Source organism: Gobius niger, assembly GCF_951799975.1.
Source record: "Gobius niger genome assembly, chromosome: 8".
Classification (NCBI taxonomy): Eukaryota; Metazoa; Chordata; class Actinopteri; order Gobiiformes; family Gobiidae; genus Gobius; species Gobius niger.
Genome location: NC_136859.1, coordinates 21632245 through 21651566, shown reverse-complemented (window position 1 = coordinate 21651566; position 19322 = coordinate 21632245). Strand labels below are relative to the sequence as shown.

The following is a 19322-nucleotide window of genomic DNA, read 5'->3' as shown; positions in this document are numbered from 1 at the left end:
ATCAAAGCCCTTGCTGCGGTCTCATTTGAGGATTTGAGTGAAGCCAGGCGGTGTTTCTAGGTCTCATTGTTTTTGTTTAATGTCAAGATATAATCAAAATGAATTCAAGACTATTGTTTTAATAATTTGCAGACTCAGCTCTAATATGTTACGTATGTTGCTTCGTGATATGTTAAATTCACAAAACACCATTGCCAAGACATAGTTTAGAGGCGCAAGTGTTGACTTTTAATTCAACTTTTTGATTAATTGTGCGTACGGTCCACAAAAGACGCACTGTGGCCTATTTTGACCATAGATCCTGAATGAAAAAGACACATTTGCGCATTTACACGGGGCCTGAGGTGTTGGCCCAATACTTCACATGAAAGCAGCAAAGGAACCTGAACCCATGTTGTTCTGAGAGCCAAACTTCTGACAGAGAAACTCAAATCGAACCCCCAGAGGAGACCCCTTCGAAACCTTAAGGCCCTACAGTGTGAACATGAAGAACCACAGGAAGGAAAACATGCTTTGTGCTTACCCAATCACCGTGAAAATGCATCCACTGGACCCTGTGGGAATGTTATTGGAACTCACTGGTTGCCATCTATTTAACACCGAAGCATTCGCGTTATGTGTTGCAACACAGTGGAAGAGCTTTTGGCTCAGCTTTGCGAAGATCAGAGTGGAGTTTGTTTGTCCCCACCATATGCATCATAATTCAGCTGCTCAAACTGCCAAATCTTAATGAAGGTGAAATCAAATGGTGGTAGCCTGCCATCATCTCTTTTTTCTTAAGGCCCGTAGTTGTGAGGATAGAGTTGCTTTCTCTGTAATGGGAACAAGTGGACTGAGAAGAATGGCTTTCTTACTGGCCGTAGTCAGTGCAGCACAATGTATCGACTTATTCAGGATTAGGTTGAGTGTACCCAACAGAAACATCTCACCACATAAGAGACAGATTCTGAAAAGCCACATTAATTTCACCCAATTTTCTCAACTGTGACTAAATTGGAGGAGAAAGGCGGCTTGTTCTATGACAAAGTTTTTAAATCTTCGTTTCCTAACCACTATATCCCCGCGCTGGGCCACGTTTGACTGTAACCAGTGCTGATGTGTGGCCAGTTAATCTGAGTCCCTCGCCGTACAGAACTGCTCAAAGAACAACATCTTGTATTGTCACAAAGCATCACATCTCAGGAGTCAGGCAAGGCTTTGATGTGATCAGCGTTCTGGTCATACATTTCTAATCCAGTTTCCTGTTTGACCCTTATTGGTTGCCGTGCGCTGGATGTCATTTCCCACTTACAAAAAGCTTTTCGCTTGGATTGTAATTATCAGATCTTTTCGGTGCTTTTTTTGCAGGTTGACAAAAGGGGAACTTGTAGCTGCCGTGTTCTTGCTTAGATCTGACCATGGCATTACATCTCTGTTATCGTGAGGTTTTTAAACATTGCCTCTGAAATCACTTAGAGAGCAGCTGTATGGTATTACGCGAGAGTTTGTCTGTGTGATCTTATCTCATTCAAGAATTTTTCGAGGACTCCGCGAGTAAAAAGGACAACAAGAGCGAGTCGAGTGAGGGGTTTATGTGCAGCAGCCAACTTTGAAACAAGTGACTTTAAAGCAAAACATTTCTTTTTTTAGATGTACATTGGCCTCCCATTCTTATTAAGCATAGTCCAGGTTACACCCCATAAAGCCCACAGTTCATCGCATAGTGAAAGCTGAATTCCTAAATTGTAGCCGCTAAAAGAACAACAACAAGCTCAATTTACTCTCAGTCCGTTCTGTTACTGACCAATTCCCTGGTTGGTTTTGCTACGTAGCGGTGGCAGTCATAATGCATTTTAAATTTAAGGCACAGTTCTCCAAGGGGGTTTCCCTGGGCTGCCGAGAAAATAACGCTCTAATTTAGGCCAAAAACAATGGGAACTATACTTTTCCGAAACATAACGTAACTACTGGAATAACTGGAAGGCCATTTACAGCGTGACTCAAGCTGGATTCCAAAGAGGCCCTCCAAACAACCCTCTGTCATTCCCAGGACCCATTCACTGGCTGACACACAAGAGAACTTTGCCTTATTGTTGCATAATGGTTTCCTGTCTATACATGATGTTATAGTGTCACTTCTTTATGCCAGCTGATGGTTGCCATTATACCCATAGACTACTCTATGCAAGACAGTGGCTGTTATTAGCCTCCCATAGAGGCCTCACACTTCTGTCTGTGGATGGCAGCTCACTGAAAGATTTGTGGCCAGAGTTACACAGAGCAGCGCTTTATGTATGGCCAAATGTGAGTGCATGTTCTCTGGGGTCACATTCAGTTATAGTATAGTACATGTATGTGGAGAATATATATTGCATGTGCTGTTTTCCTCTGGAAGTTTCAGAAAAGCTTGGTGATGGATCAAGTGATTCAAATCAATGAAATACACAACTACAATACCCGCTTTACTCACTCAAACAATATATTTTTGTATATTCTTTACCATTGTTGATTTTTTTTTACTTTTTTTTGTGAATGGAAGGAGCATTTACCCCTGAACTCACTGTTTGTCCAAGTGTGAGCACTTTGTCCAGTGCCTTGTCCGAGGTCTATGTCCAAGTTCAAGCTTAATCCACAACATATTCCATCACAAGCTCCCTAACTGAATCAGCAGCTAAACATTACTATCTGAGTGCCCTTCATTGCATTATAGTGTCAAAAGGGTCACCGTGAGAGCAGGGCAGTGTTCTCAAAACTCTTCCCTCAGGGTACATTACAGACCCCCCACTGAGGGGGCCCCCCCCACTGCCCCAAAGACATGCCCGCTTTAACCACAAACCCAGATGCCTTTACCCTTCTGTGCCCCGTCTTATAACACATAGAAACCACTCACTGTACGATCAAGGCCCAAGATTGCCAATATCCTGGAAGTTAGGGTTATATATTACTGCTTTATGTGCCACCAGAGATTCCACTGTCGGAGGTAATTTCTGCGGCTTGCCAACACAGATTTACTTTTTACTGCTTTTCTCGTATGGAGGGAAATATGTTACTACGTACCATTGTTGTATTTCTAGCAGCTTTGTCAAATCCAATTAGGCCTGGAAGTAAAAAATAAATTAGCCTCACCTTCCTCCAGGATCGTTTTAGATTTTAAAGAGCGGCATGGGACTGTGTTTGGGTTTGAGTTGGATAGAAGCCACATGTCATTGGCATCATGCAGATGGGGCACTGTATAAAGGAACTACCAGCCCAAAGTTGGCAGCGACGGCTACTTTCTCTCCTTGCTGTTTCTGGTTCATTCAAGCTCTCACATTTGCACTCTTGCGGGTATTTCCATTGCACACTTCAACCAACAAAAATGTTCAGTTGCTTTTGGCCTTTGAGCTCTTCAGTGGGACTTTTAATCATTGCAGCTTTAGTAACCGCACAGTCAAATTATGCCAGACAATACACTGCATCCACAAAACCAAGCTCTCTGTTTTCTGAATATTACGAGATGCAGAGGAGCAAATGTGTTTCATATAAAGGCCATACATTCATGTTTTTAGATGTTTTTTTTCCGTTATTTTTTACCAATGTTTCAGTTTTGACCAACAATTATTAAGTTAATTATTTTAGTTTTTAAATTGCTTTCTTTTCAGTGAAGAGCACCTTTATAATTGTCTTTGACTATACACTTTGAATGTAAATTCGCTGTTTAGCTATATTCTTTTTGAAGACAAAGCAAAACAATTTTCTTTTTTAAAAACATCATACAATGTTGTGCCATTTCATTCAGAGATTTTGACCACACTACAAGGTCTGGTCCCACCCCCTTTGCAGGTATTTATACACCTGGGGTAGACTGACATTCATTCATTCACGAACACACACATCATTTATCCAGGCCTATGTTTTTAGTGGTAGGAGAAACCGGAGTACCCAAAGGAAACCTATAGACGCAGTGAAAACATGCAAACTCTACGTTGAAAGGCCCTGTCCATCCGGGAATTGAACCTGGGACCTTCTTGCTGGGAAGAGCGAGCGCGAACCGCTGTGCCGATGTGTCGCTTTTAAACAATTTTTAACTAAATTTGGCCTGTCATTTTGTCCTTTCATCAACAACAGATGAAAATTAGCCATCGTGATTAAATGGATTAGACGGAGTTTAAAGATCATAAAATTATGTTTTTTCTACCCCCTACACGCTCCAGCAATGTCCTAATGTGTAGAATGAGCCCAGACCTATTCACCACAAGGTGTGAATTCGGGTCCGAAGTGCCGTCATGCATGCTCCAATTCTGACCCGAACACCTTTTTGAGTGACAGTGCAGGATTTTAGAGGCAGTTGTGGTGAACAGGTCTGGGCTCATTCTACACATTAGGACATTGCTGGAACATGTAGGGGAGGATAATACATACTTTTAACATTTTAAACTCTGTATGGTCCCTTTAATATAGAATCTGCAGTTACGCGTAAGACCTGAGGTGGCAGTACTGAGTGTAAAAATGACAACTTCCATCTAGTCCCTTTACTGCTGGCATTTTTACTTAATTTTTAATTTTTTTATTTGACCTTTATTTATCCAGGAAAGTCCCACTGAGATTAGGAATCTCTTTTTCGGGGGAGTTCTCTAACTATATATCTTTAAGTACAGTTATTAATATGCACTCCCCATTTTAAATAAATACATCAAATCCTACATTTAATTGAGCAATTAAATCAATAGACTAAATAGTGTCATCCACCCACAAGGCTGGATCATGAGCCAGTACATTTCATATGCAGAATAAATCAATAGAGACTTATTTCAGAGAGTGCATCTGGTCTAAAACCAGAACTGAATTGTCCTGCAATTCAAAGGCAGAAAAAAAAAGAGCTATTTATAAATTACAATCTGAGACAGATTTCATTTATTTAGTAAATGCTAAACTGTGATATCTGCTGACTTTAATCCTAATGTCATTTGCCTGTAAATTTAATTCATGCAATTCTCCCATACATACAGTATAATATACCCAATAGTAAGTGGAAAAGTCTGCCTGTTCATGACCCAGGTTTGCAGCAGGAGATGTTGATATGTACTCTGGACCAGGTAGGAATACCAAAGATCACAGAATTTCCATGAAGTGAAGAGTCCGAGCAGGTCTGCTGACACTGCTGCCGTACCGTATCGGACCTGGCGGGACGCTGATTGACAGGAACACAGCCTGGCCTTCACTTTGGCCCGTGCGGGTGTGGAATAGGAGCATCCATGTGGAAAAAACAGTATGGATGGAGCTGGGGAAGAACATGGCAGCTGTGGCCCATGCCATGAACTCCTGCCATCTGCAGTTCCACATGACATGGCTGGGTGGCAGTGAGCAGCCTCCTCTGTGTCAGCCAAACCGGGGCCTCGGCAGCGGGTCAGAGCTGCTGCTCTCCGCCTGGAGGAGTGGAAAAAGGCAGGCTTGTTTTCCCTCACACACTGCCCGGCCTTTTTATGACATGGACACTCCTGCTGTGCAGCGTCATGTCCGCTCTCCTGAGGCTCAGTGTAGTGATCCATCAGACTATACATTCACCTCTTGAGACCTCATCTTATAACAATCAATCCATTTTTTGTGATGAGGTGGTATTTCATGAGGCGGTAGAAGTTTCTTAACCACTGCTTTTCCTTTTTGGGAAAATGTTTTGACAATTTAGTATTGTTTTTAGCAGTTATTAGTAAATACTTTTACCGAGTTAATTCTATTTTTGGTCCCACCTTTGCGAGCAAAATTGATGCATATGGAGTGATTTGAGATGGCACTGTCAGAGGTCAAACCAAACTGACAGGGCAGTTTAAGTGTGTGTGATAAAATTGAGGCGTTCGGCATCCGGACCATTGCTGACTCTTCTGCCACAACGGCACCACTAGGTGACAGTTGATGCCCAGTGACTAAACTTTACTTCACCAGAAAACAACACATCGGCCGAGATTTGTCTCATATCTTTGAATGTTTTGATACATTTGTAAACCAATTTTGTTCTCGAAGCTAAAAACCCAACCATTTGCGCGTGTGGACGTCCCAGCCAGAGCTCAGCCGGAGATAATGATAATACGTCTAAGTTCCGGGAACGACAAGCCTTCGATTGGATCTGATGACCTCATTATTTCTCATTAGTCTCCCGGAGGCACCTACATGAAGACTTTAAAGGTGGTCTTGAGGTTAATCCTGCCGGCAGAATGAACCTTCTTCCCCTTGTTTGGCTGGACCTGCCTTTGATAAATGGTCAGTATAGGATCCAGATAGCCTGCGGTGTCCGAGATAGCCTTTTTGCTTGATAACTTAACAGATGGATACATGTCACAGTGATCCCTTCCTCGCCACCCATTTTCACAGATGACCTATGATCCCTTCGTTTTTCCTCCCTGCAGTTAAACTCCCACAGAGCCCCATAGATATGCCATTCACCTCATCAGTCTTGCTCTGACATTATTATTATCAGTTATTTACAAAACAAGATTTGGCTGAAACATCTGCCGTCACTTAATTTGAAATTCAAACCCATGCACAGCCAAGTCAGATGTCGGATGCTACTGCTAAATGCCAAAGTGTGATTGGTACACACTTTCTGCTCAAACATTCTCATAACTCAGCAGCACTAAACCATTGAGTACAGCCATCTGTTCTCTACTTCTTCATTTTTTTTTACCATAAGGAGTTTAAAGTCCTACAGGTGATGACAGGCTTGGGAAGTGTGAAGGCTAAAACACAGCGCTGTGCTTTCAAATTAGCCTAGTGATTTATTAGCTTGTCTTCTATATCTAAGGATTGATTTTTATCAAAAGGGATTAGTTTTATGAGTGTGAATATACTCTTCGCCTCACACATCCCATATTGGGGCCATCAAAGTTATACATACTAAAATAGCATCAGATGCTGGTTTAGTGGATCCTAAACTGTGGAACAAGTGCCAGTGCTTGTCTTTTTGATTTGATTTGATTTGATTTAGTTTACTTTAGATCTTGCACAGAAGTATCGAAGTGACAACTGTTTAGTCCTCGTGTGACCCGTTTGTGTGTTGTTTTTTTTTTAATATATGTATAGTTACTAAGCCTTGCTTTAGTCCTGTTTGAATCAGGAAGCGTTGATCGTTTGGTCTTGTTTTAAACCCAATTCTGACCTGTCAATTCCACTTCAGGTCTGGTCCTAGTTTAGTTCAGTTTCTGCTTACTGGTTGTGGTTTAGAGATGTTTATGTTTATGTTCAATTTAATCCTGTTTTTGTTCCTGTTTGTCATTTATTAATGTCCACTCTAGCCTACATAACGACGAGGTTTGCCAGTTGAACATGTCTGTAATTGGTTTATAATTTGTTCTGATCGCTGCTGTAACATTGCTTTGTAGCCTGGCTTTATCTCTAATCCTATCTGATTGGTATGTGTTTGCGTGTGTCCACAGTTTGTTTAGACTGCTAGAGCATGAGACCCGAGTGAGTGGGCAGAGGCCATTCTTCAGTGGGCAGGGACCCCCTCGTTTTGGAGGAATGTCGAGGAGGAGGAGGCCTGCTGATGGTTAGCTGGAGATGGTGTAATTATAAGGGGTGTGATTGTGAGAACCTTCCCTTCCCCGGGCCCGGCAAAGGTCACAGATAAAAGAGCAACCCTTAGCTTCTGTCGCGCTTACAAATGTGGACGTCACACTTAAAGCACCCAAAATTACACAGGCGTTAATGTTAATGCGCAGATTATACAGAATCGGTGACAAATGACAATAGCCCTCCAGTGGGATTCAGTAGCTGCAGGGTCGTGCATTGTGGAACCATATTGGAAGCTGTCAAGGAGTGTCATAAATTAGACAGCTCCCGGAGTCTCCTTCTAATCATGTGGGCTTGCACATCGTCCTCATTGGTGTGGTTGCTGTAATTTGGCCCTGCCTGACTTGCTATTTGCAGAGAAGGAGCTTGATGACACATTGCCATTGCCTTTCTTTGCGAGTGGCGCTTTGTGTCATGTGTGGCAGCTGGGTGTGGCGTGGGAGGATGCAGTCAGTGTGCTGTTTTGTTTACTGTTGGTGTAACTATTTGTTTGTAATTTGAAATGTCACTCCTGAAACCATGCGTGTAGTCTATTTTAAAGGAGACATCTCATGCAAAAATCTGCTGCTTTTTTAATACAAAAATTAACCATTATATTGTAGAAGCTGACAGTGAAAGCTTGTTTTCACTGTTTTACTCCGGGCCAGATCAAAACCATGACCAGCCCTGTCCTTCACTCCTTACTGACTTCTAGTTACATTGACATGATTTCATATTTCAAAATGTACAATATCAAAGCTGAAAAATAATATGTTTAAACCTCAAACATGCATGATATGTGCAGTTTCAATGTTCTCACCCACATCATCTCACTCCTCTACCATACACTGAGTCTGTTTTAAGTGTATGCCAAAAGGAACTTGATCCACGTAGCAATGTATACAGTTATGGAAGCCTCTTGATTTGGAGCAGCGCGGAGTGATAAGAAAGCATATTTTTGGCACTATCCACAAGCCTAATGGGATGTACTCTTCCTGTTGCGGCAAACAATAAGTGAAAAACATATGCCCTGTAGTGTGTTGCATCCAGACAGTCGGAGCAAACTGCTGAAAGAGGTCAACATGATCTAATTCTTCTCTCATCTCTTTTTCACTTTGAAAACGTGAAGCAGGGAACGCGAACAAAACCGTCTGTCAGGTAGAAACAAGCGCTGTAAAACACACTTGAGTCCCAGAGACAACCAGGCATTGACAGTTTTTTCTCCCTCTGTGGGAAAGACGGTATAATCCTTTCAAGAACCCCATTCCACAAGCCCTCAGCTTTCGATCAAGTCCAGATGAGAGGCCTGCGCACAGGGCCCGGGTGTCTCATGTATGTGTCTGTCTTCCTCCAGGGTGCAGGATAGAGAACTGCGAGTCCTGCTTCAGTAAAGACTTCTGCACCAAGTGTAAAGCGGGTTTTTACCTGCACAAAGCCCGCTGCTATGAAAAGTGCCCCGAGGGTTTCGCCCCACTGGAGGACACCATGGAGTGTGGAGGTAGGTCATGCTATTTTTTATTGTAGTTGTTTTTACATGGTTAGGCCTGTTCTGATAATGAATTTCAAGTTCGATGTATTGAGGCAGGAAAGTATCGCGATAAACGATATTATTGACTCTAACGATACTAGAACTCTCAGGCATTTCACTAAAGAAAAAAAAGAGTGGAAAAAGAGTGGCGCGCACTGAATGGGTGCTGCTGCCGGATGCTCTCTCATCGAATGCAATTTCTCCATCTGTGAGATCAATAAAGTATCATCTTATCTTATCTTATGAAAATGACTGTAAAACTTTGTTCTAAAAATCATATCCTAAAACCACACAAGCTGCGATAAACATGAAATATAATGAAACTGAATTTGCTTCTGTTAAAAAGACAGTTTTACAAACAAAGAATAGGAGGGAAATGCTAATAAATGTACAGACGATAGATATCGAGTCCAAAAATGTATAGTTTTTTATTGAATGATAAGTCCACATAGTATTTATCGTGACAGCCATACCATCAATGTTAGACATGTAAATCATAATAATACAGTAGCACACAAAATTGCTTTACATCTAGATGCATCACCAGGTCATTTAAGACGACCTGTACAGTATGTCTGCCATTTTTAACCTAGAGCCTCAGTGACAACCAAACATATTGGTAAATGAAGGAGAATGGGGTAAAGTGTTCTGCTCTAGGACACAAAAATGATATGGAAAGCAAAAGTGGTATTTGAACTGCCAATTCAAATCACGCTTGGGCACATTTAAAATTAAAGAGCCCACACAGAACATGCTAATAAATCTCTTCACCCTGTGTTAAAGCTTGACCTGGGGGTTCTTCACCTCACTCTTAATGTTTTTACTGCATCTTATGTTTTGTTTTGCAGAGGGCTGTGAGGTGGGCCAGTGGAGCGAGTGGGGAGCGTGCACCAGGAGGAACAAAACCTGCGGGTATAAGTGGGGCCTGGAGACGCGGACGCGGCACATTGTAAAGAAGCCACCCAAGGACACAATACCCTGTCCCACCATCGCCGAGTCCCGGATGTGCAAAATGGCCATGCGGCACTGCAGAAGAGGTAAAACGTTTCTCACAGCGCTTTACTATGTGACAGAGAGGCGATGTCGTTCTCAACAGGCCTCCACTCCTACTCGAAAGTTTACACTGCCTCGGTGCATATTAAAGAAAACAGTCAGGGCGATCCCACAGGAGAACTCTTTCCACCTGTCTAAAGTAACCCATGTACCTTACACTCAGCTCTTTTTTTTTCTTCCCTGTCTGTGTTTTTGAGGTGCACCGCGGCGTTTCAGACCATGAGATATCTGTATTTTTCCACTGCGGCCTTGTTCTAGCCAGTTCTTTTTTTTCTGGGGTCTATTTTTCCCTCATCTTACTTCCTGTTCTCATGTGGAATACTTCAGGTTTCCTCAATGGGCATTTCTGTTTCTTCTGTCATTATGAGCGGTAGCTATCACATGTACGCCCGGTTTCTGACATAGAATCTAAACGCGCAGCCTCTTTTCATTGTTATCATCACTAACTATTTTTTACATAAACCATGTTCCCAGTCAGAGCAAACACAGCATTTGGAGTGCAGGCTTCAGCTCTTTTTTCAGTGCTGTTAAAATAAATATTGTCTCCGTTAATGTATTTTTACGTCTCATAAACTTTGGATTAGGATAGGCAGTGTGTAAATATTTAATTTACCTAATAAGGAAGCAATTACAGTGGCACGTATCATTCTGCCTGTCAAAAAATACAACATTGTTTACCAGGAAGAGGGATCCGACTCTCTAACTTTCTTTCCATTTTTGGCCTGAAGTGTTGAGTCGGAGGATCGCTGAGAGAAGTGGTGAAAGAGTAAATAAACTTGAAATAAACTCAGATAGTTTCTCATATTACAGTGCTACTGAGGCACTTACTGCTGCCAGGGCTGGAAACTTTGATTGTATGGCACATTTAGTTCCTCGAAACTCCCCCTCTATCCCACCCCCACGTGTCCTATTTATGACTTTGACTTTTATGACTTTTTTTAATTAAAATTTGGCATTGTTGCGCATGGTAACTGTCAGCAATTACCTTGAGAATCGAGTCGCCGACGGGATTTGGGGAAATTGACCACATAGCAGTAACTTTCCCCTCGTTGCCTTAGAAACCAATGGCAGACTCCCCCCTGTCAATCTTCCTCAGTTAATGTGGTAACATTAAAGCTATAGTGTATTCATATGTTTCGTTCTGTGGCCTCTGTCCTGTTAAACTGCACATCCAGGGCTCTCTGGGCTCATGAACTTCTGTGGTGGCCTATTTAAAATAAGGTACATTTCGGACTTGGGCATGTGTTGTTAATTCCCCACCATTTAACCGCTTGCAAAATCTCTGCTTGGCAAAAGCCTGTGAAATGCAACACTCCTCTGTTCAAATAAATATATAAAACTACAGCTAAAGTCAATTGGGCCAGTGAAAACCAAGGGACAGGGTGTTTTGACACTTTTTGACATAGACGCTAAGACAAATATCATTGTAAAAATATTCACTTTTCATGGGAGATAATAATGACACAACCAATGCAGTAGAGGTCAGGAAGTGGGATAGAGCAGAGATAGGGATCATTGCTGGTATAAATGTAGGAGTATCATGTATTTATAAGGTGAAATCGATTATTTTCTCACAGTGATTGAAAACTATGAATCTCGGGACATAAATATACCAGAATTACATGTAATGATCTCTCGAGGGAACTTCAGCCAGTCAGAAATGTCAATTCTTCCCCATTCCTTCTCAGCGGACACTAGACACCGTTTGTTTGCTATGCGGATTATTTAACTGCAGACCATGAAGATGCCGTGGATTAAATGTAGGCAGGGAAATCAGAGGAAGCAGCCTGTAGGTATGTATACTATTTATGGTACATGCTTATCTGATCACGGTGGCTTGCGTTTCTACATTTCACGTCATCGACAGATCCCTTTTCTCCCAGCTTATCTGCGACGCATGAGGATGCTGTTCCCTTGTGTCGACCGCTCATCTAATCCCTCGATAAAACATACACAATCAGAGGAAGAAAAGCCGAGATCACATCAAGACACAATATGATGAGAGAGTTGTATAAACCGTCCTCAGAGTGTTGGGTGCAAGCTCTCAATCAGTATACCAATTACAATACAGTGAAAATATCCTGAAAATGATATGGTGGCTCGGTTGGCATAATTGACATTGTCCTCATAACATAATTTCAACCACAGAAGCTTGTGAAAAATAGGATTGATTGACTTTAACTTATATTAAAGACATTTAAAGACTTACACTGCTTTGTTGGTCTCTTGTGCCAAGTATTTGCATCATGCCCTGGAAAGAGTAGAGTGCGTTTTTATCCACTGGATCCCTGGAGTGCTATATGAACACTATAGAGACTCTATTAAGAGCCGATCTATCTCTATCAGTACTGACAGACCCCCCTTTTTGTCTTGGGAGCAGAACGAAAGGTGAGGAAGTTATGGAGCTCCACATTAGTATTGATTCTTTTAAGAAACTACCCATAGAGATGCCCTCGTCGTCATCCACTTCACTGCCTAAACTTTGACAGTGTATCAATGCACTGAGGTCATGATTTGACATGATTGATGTTATGTTTTGGCTTTGTATTACCATTGCTTTTTTATCTCTGGCTATTCAGTTATTTTCCGTAACCATATCCTTATGCACATGACTTCTGTTGTTGTTATTTGATTTTGTTTCCTTTACCATCTAACTAAGCCCTAACAACAAATAGGCTACTTGTGTTTGCTATCAGATTGTGTGTGTGTGTGAACAGCTTGTTAATGTCTGAATGTAATCCCTGATTTCAGATTTAAGTGGGACTAAAGTCCAACACAAACGCGCCACAGCAGCTTGAGCTAATTTCAGACAGTTTGCGCAAATCAGCTTTGAGATTCTCAGACGGAGTCGTTTTGCTTGCTTCTGTGCAATAAGGCGATTTAAAGTATATAAATACACCCCACACAACCCGAACTAATAAATGAAGTTTCAAGTGAAGTTATGGAACATAAAGAATTGATAGGCACACAATTTTGGACCTGATAACAGAAATGTAACAGGCCTCGTTTTTTTTTTACTGAATATAGCGGTTCAATTTACACTAAAATGCTTCTGCTGAACTCATGGAAATATAAAATATGAGTGAAAGAACATATAGCGATTATATCTGGACAGTGCATTTGAGGAGCTGCAGGCCTATATGGGAGTATTGATCTCTTTTGTGTAACCCTAGAAACCTTCTCCAGTGCAAAGCTCAACTCAGGCCAACACATCCATCCCATCAGTCACAGGAGTGTGTGCTGTTCCAGCCGTCTCCAACACCACAGAGATGTCAAAATGTCACGGGAATTTTGTATACACTGTAACTGATCACCAGATTTTATAACTATAAGGCTAAGTTCCGTCCTCTGCAGTTGATTTAGAAACTGAGCGGACATTGAGTACAACTGAGGATCACTTAATATATACTGTAGCTGTATACCAAAGTTACAACAAAAAAGTTTGTTCTCTTGTGAATAATAAGAAAGGTAAAAGCTAAACCAATAGTGGACCTGATGGCTTTAGATCTTTTTCCTTTATGTGGCTCTACTGCCTGGAGAAAACAAAGAAAGTGACATATTATTCTCCAAGTTCATCTGAGTTTTCCCTCATAATTTCCATGTTTACTGTCATATTTTACACACATGGCTTAGTCCAATCTGTCTGCCCCCCTGCATAAATAGGTTCTGCTACAGAAACCATACAAGAGAGGATCAAACCATCTCGGCGTACTTTTTCCTCTTCTTCCCTCTTCAGTGTCACCTTGTAGGCCATGCGAGGTTTCCAACTAAATTTACAACCCGTGGACATGACGTAGAGGAAGCCTGTTGTTTAATATATCCCCAAAGCACCTGCAGTCTAAAACAAGGGGCCAAAGTGAACTTAGATCTAGCCCAGATCAGTGAGCATCCAAGGAGGATTTGGTTGGCTGGTGGGACCTGTGCCAGGGGTGCATCTGAGACCAGCTGGTCCACCTCTGTCTGCAAACCATCTGCTCAGGAGTCTCCGCTGCTGCAATGTGATGGAGGAGAGGTGCATTTAGAGACAGAGACAGTATACAGGTAGCACAGTGGTAAGAGGAATTACATTTAGCAAATAAAATCCAAGGCATGGTTTAGATCAATGGCCCCCCCAGTTCAAAAACGCGGCGCCCACAAATTTATCAAACATGAAAATTGATAAAACATTTCTTTCAAACACATAGCGTATTATGCACCAGTGCTCCCTTTTGCCATTCAATTAGCTCAAATAATATCACTTATGACCAGACCAGACTTAGTGTATCATCACAGCATCACCATAAACTCCGAGGAGTCTACTTTTTAACATATTTAACGATTTATTGTGTGGGAACAATCGGATTTTAAACTGCTAATCGAACATGGAAACAGGAACTCCCCAAGATGAAGTTGTCTCTACTTCAACCAAAAAGTAGATCAATTTGTCACCATCTAACAAACTTGTCTCAGGATACCAGTAAAAGACCGAAAGGCCATACTTGTTGATGTATATCCTATTATTCCTATTAATGTTCCCATGAAGTGGTGCAAGAGAGAACTGGACTTTTGGATGGATGTGAGCTGCCGCGTAATGACAGGTGGTGATTAGCGGTGATCTCTGGCCTGGCTAATATCACGGACAATCCGGATCATTTCTCCCCTGCCAGCGGGAGCCAGAGAAGGAGTGCTTTCCCAGGACAGGAGGAGAGCTCTAATTGGCAGCTGCCCTGTCATTGTGAATATGTCTGTGCACTGTGCAGCCTGTTGTGACTGGGGGAGCCGCAGCTTAATCTTCATTTAATAAGCCTTCTCCATAGGGGCCAACACCAAGGCTGGTGAGAGGGCCGAGGTCTTTGGGTGGTAGATGAGTCTCAAACTGCTGCATAGATGCTACTGAGTGCATGGAAATTCTGTTTTGAGCCATAAAGGGGCCAAAGTTTGAAGTTAAGTTATGGTTAATTTTTTTTATTTTTTTATCATTATCTCATTCATTCCTGTGTAGACCTGCTTTTGTGTTGGTTTGGTCCTGGTTTTGTGTGTTTTGGTTTAAATTATTGTTTTGTCCTTTACTGTTAAATGTTAATGGACAAAGCAATAATAAGGTCTAAATGTTAGACCATGTTAAGCCTTACTTTTATCCTGGTCTATTTCTTACACTTAAAGGTGCATTATGGAACTTTTTATGCGGAAAAAGTTATTTGTGCGTAATTTACCTTCATGTGACCCAATGGCTGCATGAGTGGTCAGCATGGCACCTTTGCTTTTGATCATAGTAGCCTCTACAACGCTCCTGCAGTCAGCAGTGAAAACCTTCCAAACTATTGATTCTAGATTGTCCCAGAGACCACTGATGGAAAGTAAAGGCGCCAAGCTAACCACCCATACAGCCGCTAGAGAGTAGAGTCACTGAAAGGTCAAATATGCACTACATCAACTCTTATCCACTCTTTAACATAAAGGTTGCATAATGCACCTTTAAGCCAAAGTTGACCCCAGTCTGACCCCTCAAGTTCTGTCCTATTTTTGCCAAGACCCATCTCATAAGTGCAGAATAAGTGCAGCCTCCATGGGCTTTATGTATTAACGTGCTTGTCCATGTAGCTCATATCAGAAGTTCACAACAGCATCTTCATCATTAACAGCATGTTCCTGGAATTTTGATTCATCAGCAAGTGTGTCAGGTCATCATGCACATGCTTTCTGCACTCACACCGCACAACTTTTAGTTTGAAGTTGTGAGTTAAACACTATGTCTTGAGAAAAGGAAAACATCCCGGTGGAACTGTTTTGGTGAAGCTGTCAATCACTTGCTCAGAATGAAGAGGAGGCGATAGCTTCAAGCTGAAATAAGAGGTCTAACTAGCACATGATGAACACATGCAGTGAAGCTCAGCCCAAAGTTGGGTTAGGTTTGGGTTGCACTCAGGATCGGGCATTGAATCTAAACTTTACTACTTGTCTGGTAGATCCATTTAGATCATTTTGTATAGAACTATTGTATTCATGCGTCTATTCTTTTTGGTCCTATACCCTGCTTTAGTAGCATAGATACAGTATATATTACGGAATATGTAGTAGTGTTGTGATCCTTCCATTAAATGTTATTGAGAGATCAAAAGGCTGCTTTTCCTCTTTGATTCATACAAACTTTGGACTGTGGTGATTGACTCTCCTGTGTACAAGCCAACAAAGTTCAATAATTTAAATGTGTTCTGCCAGCGTGATGATGATTTTCTCATGCTACACAAAATGCTGCACCACTATAAAGTACAAATGGCGGTGTCCTGGAAGCCGTGCACTTTGCTGTAATGAATGAGAATATGTACGAATAGGAAAGACACATCAACCTGTCACTGAGTTGGCCCAGACTCCGCTAGCCCATTGCCAGCGGTAGTTATGGTCACTGCTGCGGTCATAGTAACAAATTAACACAAGTTCTGTTTTGGCTATTCTGTACTTTCTACACAACCATCAAGTGTCCTTTTCCATCACCACATTTATGTTTCATAAATTCACTGAACCAGACAAAACTTTATTGTTTAGGCTGAGATCTGTAATTCCCTTGTCATCCTTTTGCGTTATGCTGATGTTCTCAAACACAAAAGCATTTTATTGAGTTTTGTTTTTCCTTTTCACAGTTCAAAAGTAATAAATCTCAAATGGAACTATTTCCCAATTTCCTTTTTTCTAGTCTTTATCCTGGTTTAGCCTTGGTCTGAACCTTCTTGTTTTCTACATCTCTACTCCTTTCATATCTTCACCAAAACAAGAGAAAATTGATTAACGAAGCTCTGGTCTGGACAGGCAGTCAACACTTGCTTTGTGCTAAATATTCTCATGCACAATAGCGTGTATTTATTGGCATTGCAAATATAGTAAATGTTTGATACAAGAAAGTCATTACCGCCTGTCTTCAACTTGTTTTCCCTGTGTACATTCTTCATTTGGTGGTTAGGCTTTTCTTATTAACCTCAGTCTCTGACTAAAATAAATATGGCTGCTGTGATTTTGTCAGCAACTGTCTTCAGAGAGTAATACAGTATTTGAAGCACCCCCTGATCCTGCTGGCTTTTATACGGAGAATCCATCGTCATACCACAGGCATGAGCCATAAACATGTGGAGGCCTTTCAAACACCAAGGGTTTCCAGTTTGGGGAGAGGGAGGTGAACGAGGAGGGGTCAGCACCGCTCACTGGGGCTCCATACTCCACATTATTGTCATCTGGTCTGTTCCAAGCAGGACCATATCAAAGAGGCTGTTTCACACTCCTATTGAGTTTACTGAAGACCTGTCGACATGGTTGTTTAACTCTCTTGGCAAAAGTCTGTGATAATATTGTACAATGTTACTAGTAGCTTGCCTTGTAACTGAGATGAGATCAGTGGGCGCATTGTAGTAGATTATCACTCCTATGCCATGCAAGATGACACAAGATGCAGGGTTTGGTTGCTGAACCAGCTGTCAGTTCAGTCATTGGGTCAAATGTGCACATTCTCTAGTCTAGTTGTTAAGACTGCTGCCATGTACAAGGAACACTGTTCCAACCTTAGTGTCGTGGGTGTGAGTCCCAACCCCTACAATTTTCAATTCAATTCAGTACAATTCTACCAATTCATTACAGGCGGCAATGACAATTTGCTGAATGTCTCACCCCAGTTTTCTCCCCGTGCTGTCCTACCAAATCAAGCAATTTTTTTAAAGCACATTATTTATGTGTTCCTGTTGGGAAACAAATGTGTTATTAGAGTAATAATTTGGAAAAAATCATGCTACATACTCCACAGCCATCTCCAACAAGAGTATGTGCACTATGGACATTTGATTTTTCTCCACTATAATGTTATGTATAGTTAAGGTTGGACATTAGACCCTAGTTTCTTTGCTTTGTATCTCCAATATCTTGGTATGACTTGGGCACTTTCCTATTGTTTCTATAGTTTGTTACTTTGACCCATTGCTTTTGGTTTGATATCCATGGTATCAATAAAAAAAAAATAGTCATTGTTTTTATTCCTGAAATTGAGATTCACTGTTGCAATAGCTATTACCTGTATGAAAATGTTGGAGTGTGTAAAGTAAAGACGCACTGGCCAGATCTAGTACAGAACTTGGCATGTGTTCTTGTTCTCATGCCCCACAAATGGGAGCTATTTCCCCCTGCTGTGCACACTACATGGACTGATATTGCCCGTGACTCTGTGGGAGCCATAAACTGGACCTTCATTGAGGAACATTTGCCTGATGGGCAGTTTGTGTCGTTACACCCTGTGATTTTTAACAGCACTCAAGACACGGCGCGGGCCCTTACAGGGATGGATGGCAACAGCTTGTGATGAGAATTTCAACCTACAGCTCCAGTGATATATGGAGCTCTCTCAGCTCTCCATGCACAGTGTTTAAGCTGCCAGATGCTGTCCACTTGTCAAATGATGGAGATGAATATGCGCTTACTTTTATTCCTACTCGCTCAAATCAATACAGTGAAGGATTTTGTTCAGAAACTTTAGAGTGAATATCTGTAAAACGGAGAGGAAAGCTTGAAGCTTGGCTTCAGAATATTTCATTACTGTGGGTTTAGACTCTGATGTTTGGAAGTCCACCCCACCCTGGAATGAGTAGGACTGTGATGTACAGTATTGCATTCTGTATTGCAATATAGATTTCTTTGATGTGACATTCTTACCAAAAGTAGATCTAGACATAGCATTATCTGTTTTCTGCTTCATTCAATAGCAATATATGAGGTGCTACTATCAGTGCTCTCCCCCTTGAGGTTTTTCACTTCATATGTTGATAACCTGAGCTGGTCTTGAGTGGGAGCTGTCTCATTGCTCTGTCTGCCAGACCCTCAGACTGTAGCCAGCTCTACAGTGGGCTGCAGGCACTTTTTTCTCCACATCCACGGAGACTGGCAGGACACCACCAGCGTGTGAGAAAAACACATCACCAACAAACAATACACCAGACCTCACAGGCAGAAGAAGTGACCACTGCATCGACGCTTTCCCTGTGTCTTCACCCGTCTCACAATCACGCTGGCGCACTTCTGATCACACCAAGATGCTCGTTGTTGGGGCACAATGGCTAGGATGTGTTCGCGTGGCGCACGTTGCTTGAACCAGACTGGTGTACATTGTATTGTTCCTTCGCCTTCAGCGGTCTGGCCGGAGGAACGAAGAAGAAAACAAAGAAGGCAGAAAGGGGAGCATGAACACATCTGGAGCACAGTTGCATTGGCTGAGCTTCACCGCAAGCCCCTC

The 19322-nt window shown here is 41.9% G+C and overlaps 1 protein-coding gene across 1 annotated transcript in view; it reads left to right on the top strand.

Moving 5' to 3' along the window:
* Positions 1 to 19322, top strand: part of rspo2 (R-spondin 2) — a 51436-nt gene that overhangs the window by 19589 nt on the left and 12525 nt on the right. The window contains exons 3-4 of the mRNA XM_079561146.1: positions 8855 to 8998; positions 9877 to 10065. Coding sequence (XP_079417272.1) covers positions 8855 to 8998; positions 9877 to 10065 — 333 coding nt within the window. The remainder of the gene's footprint in view (positions 1 to 8854; positions 8999 to 9876; positions 10066 to 19322) is intronic.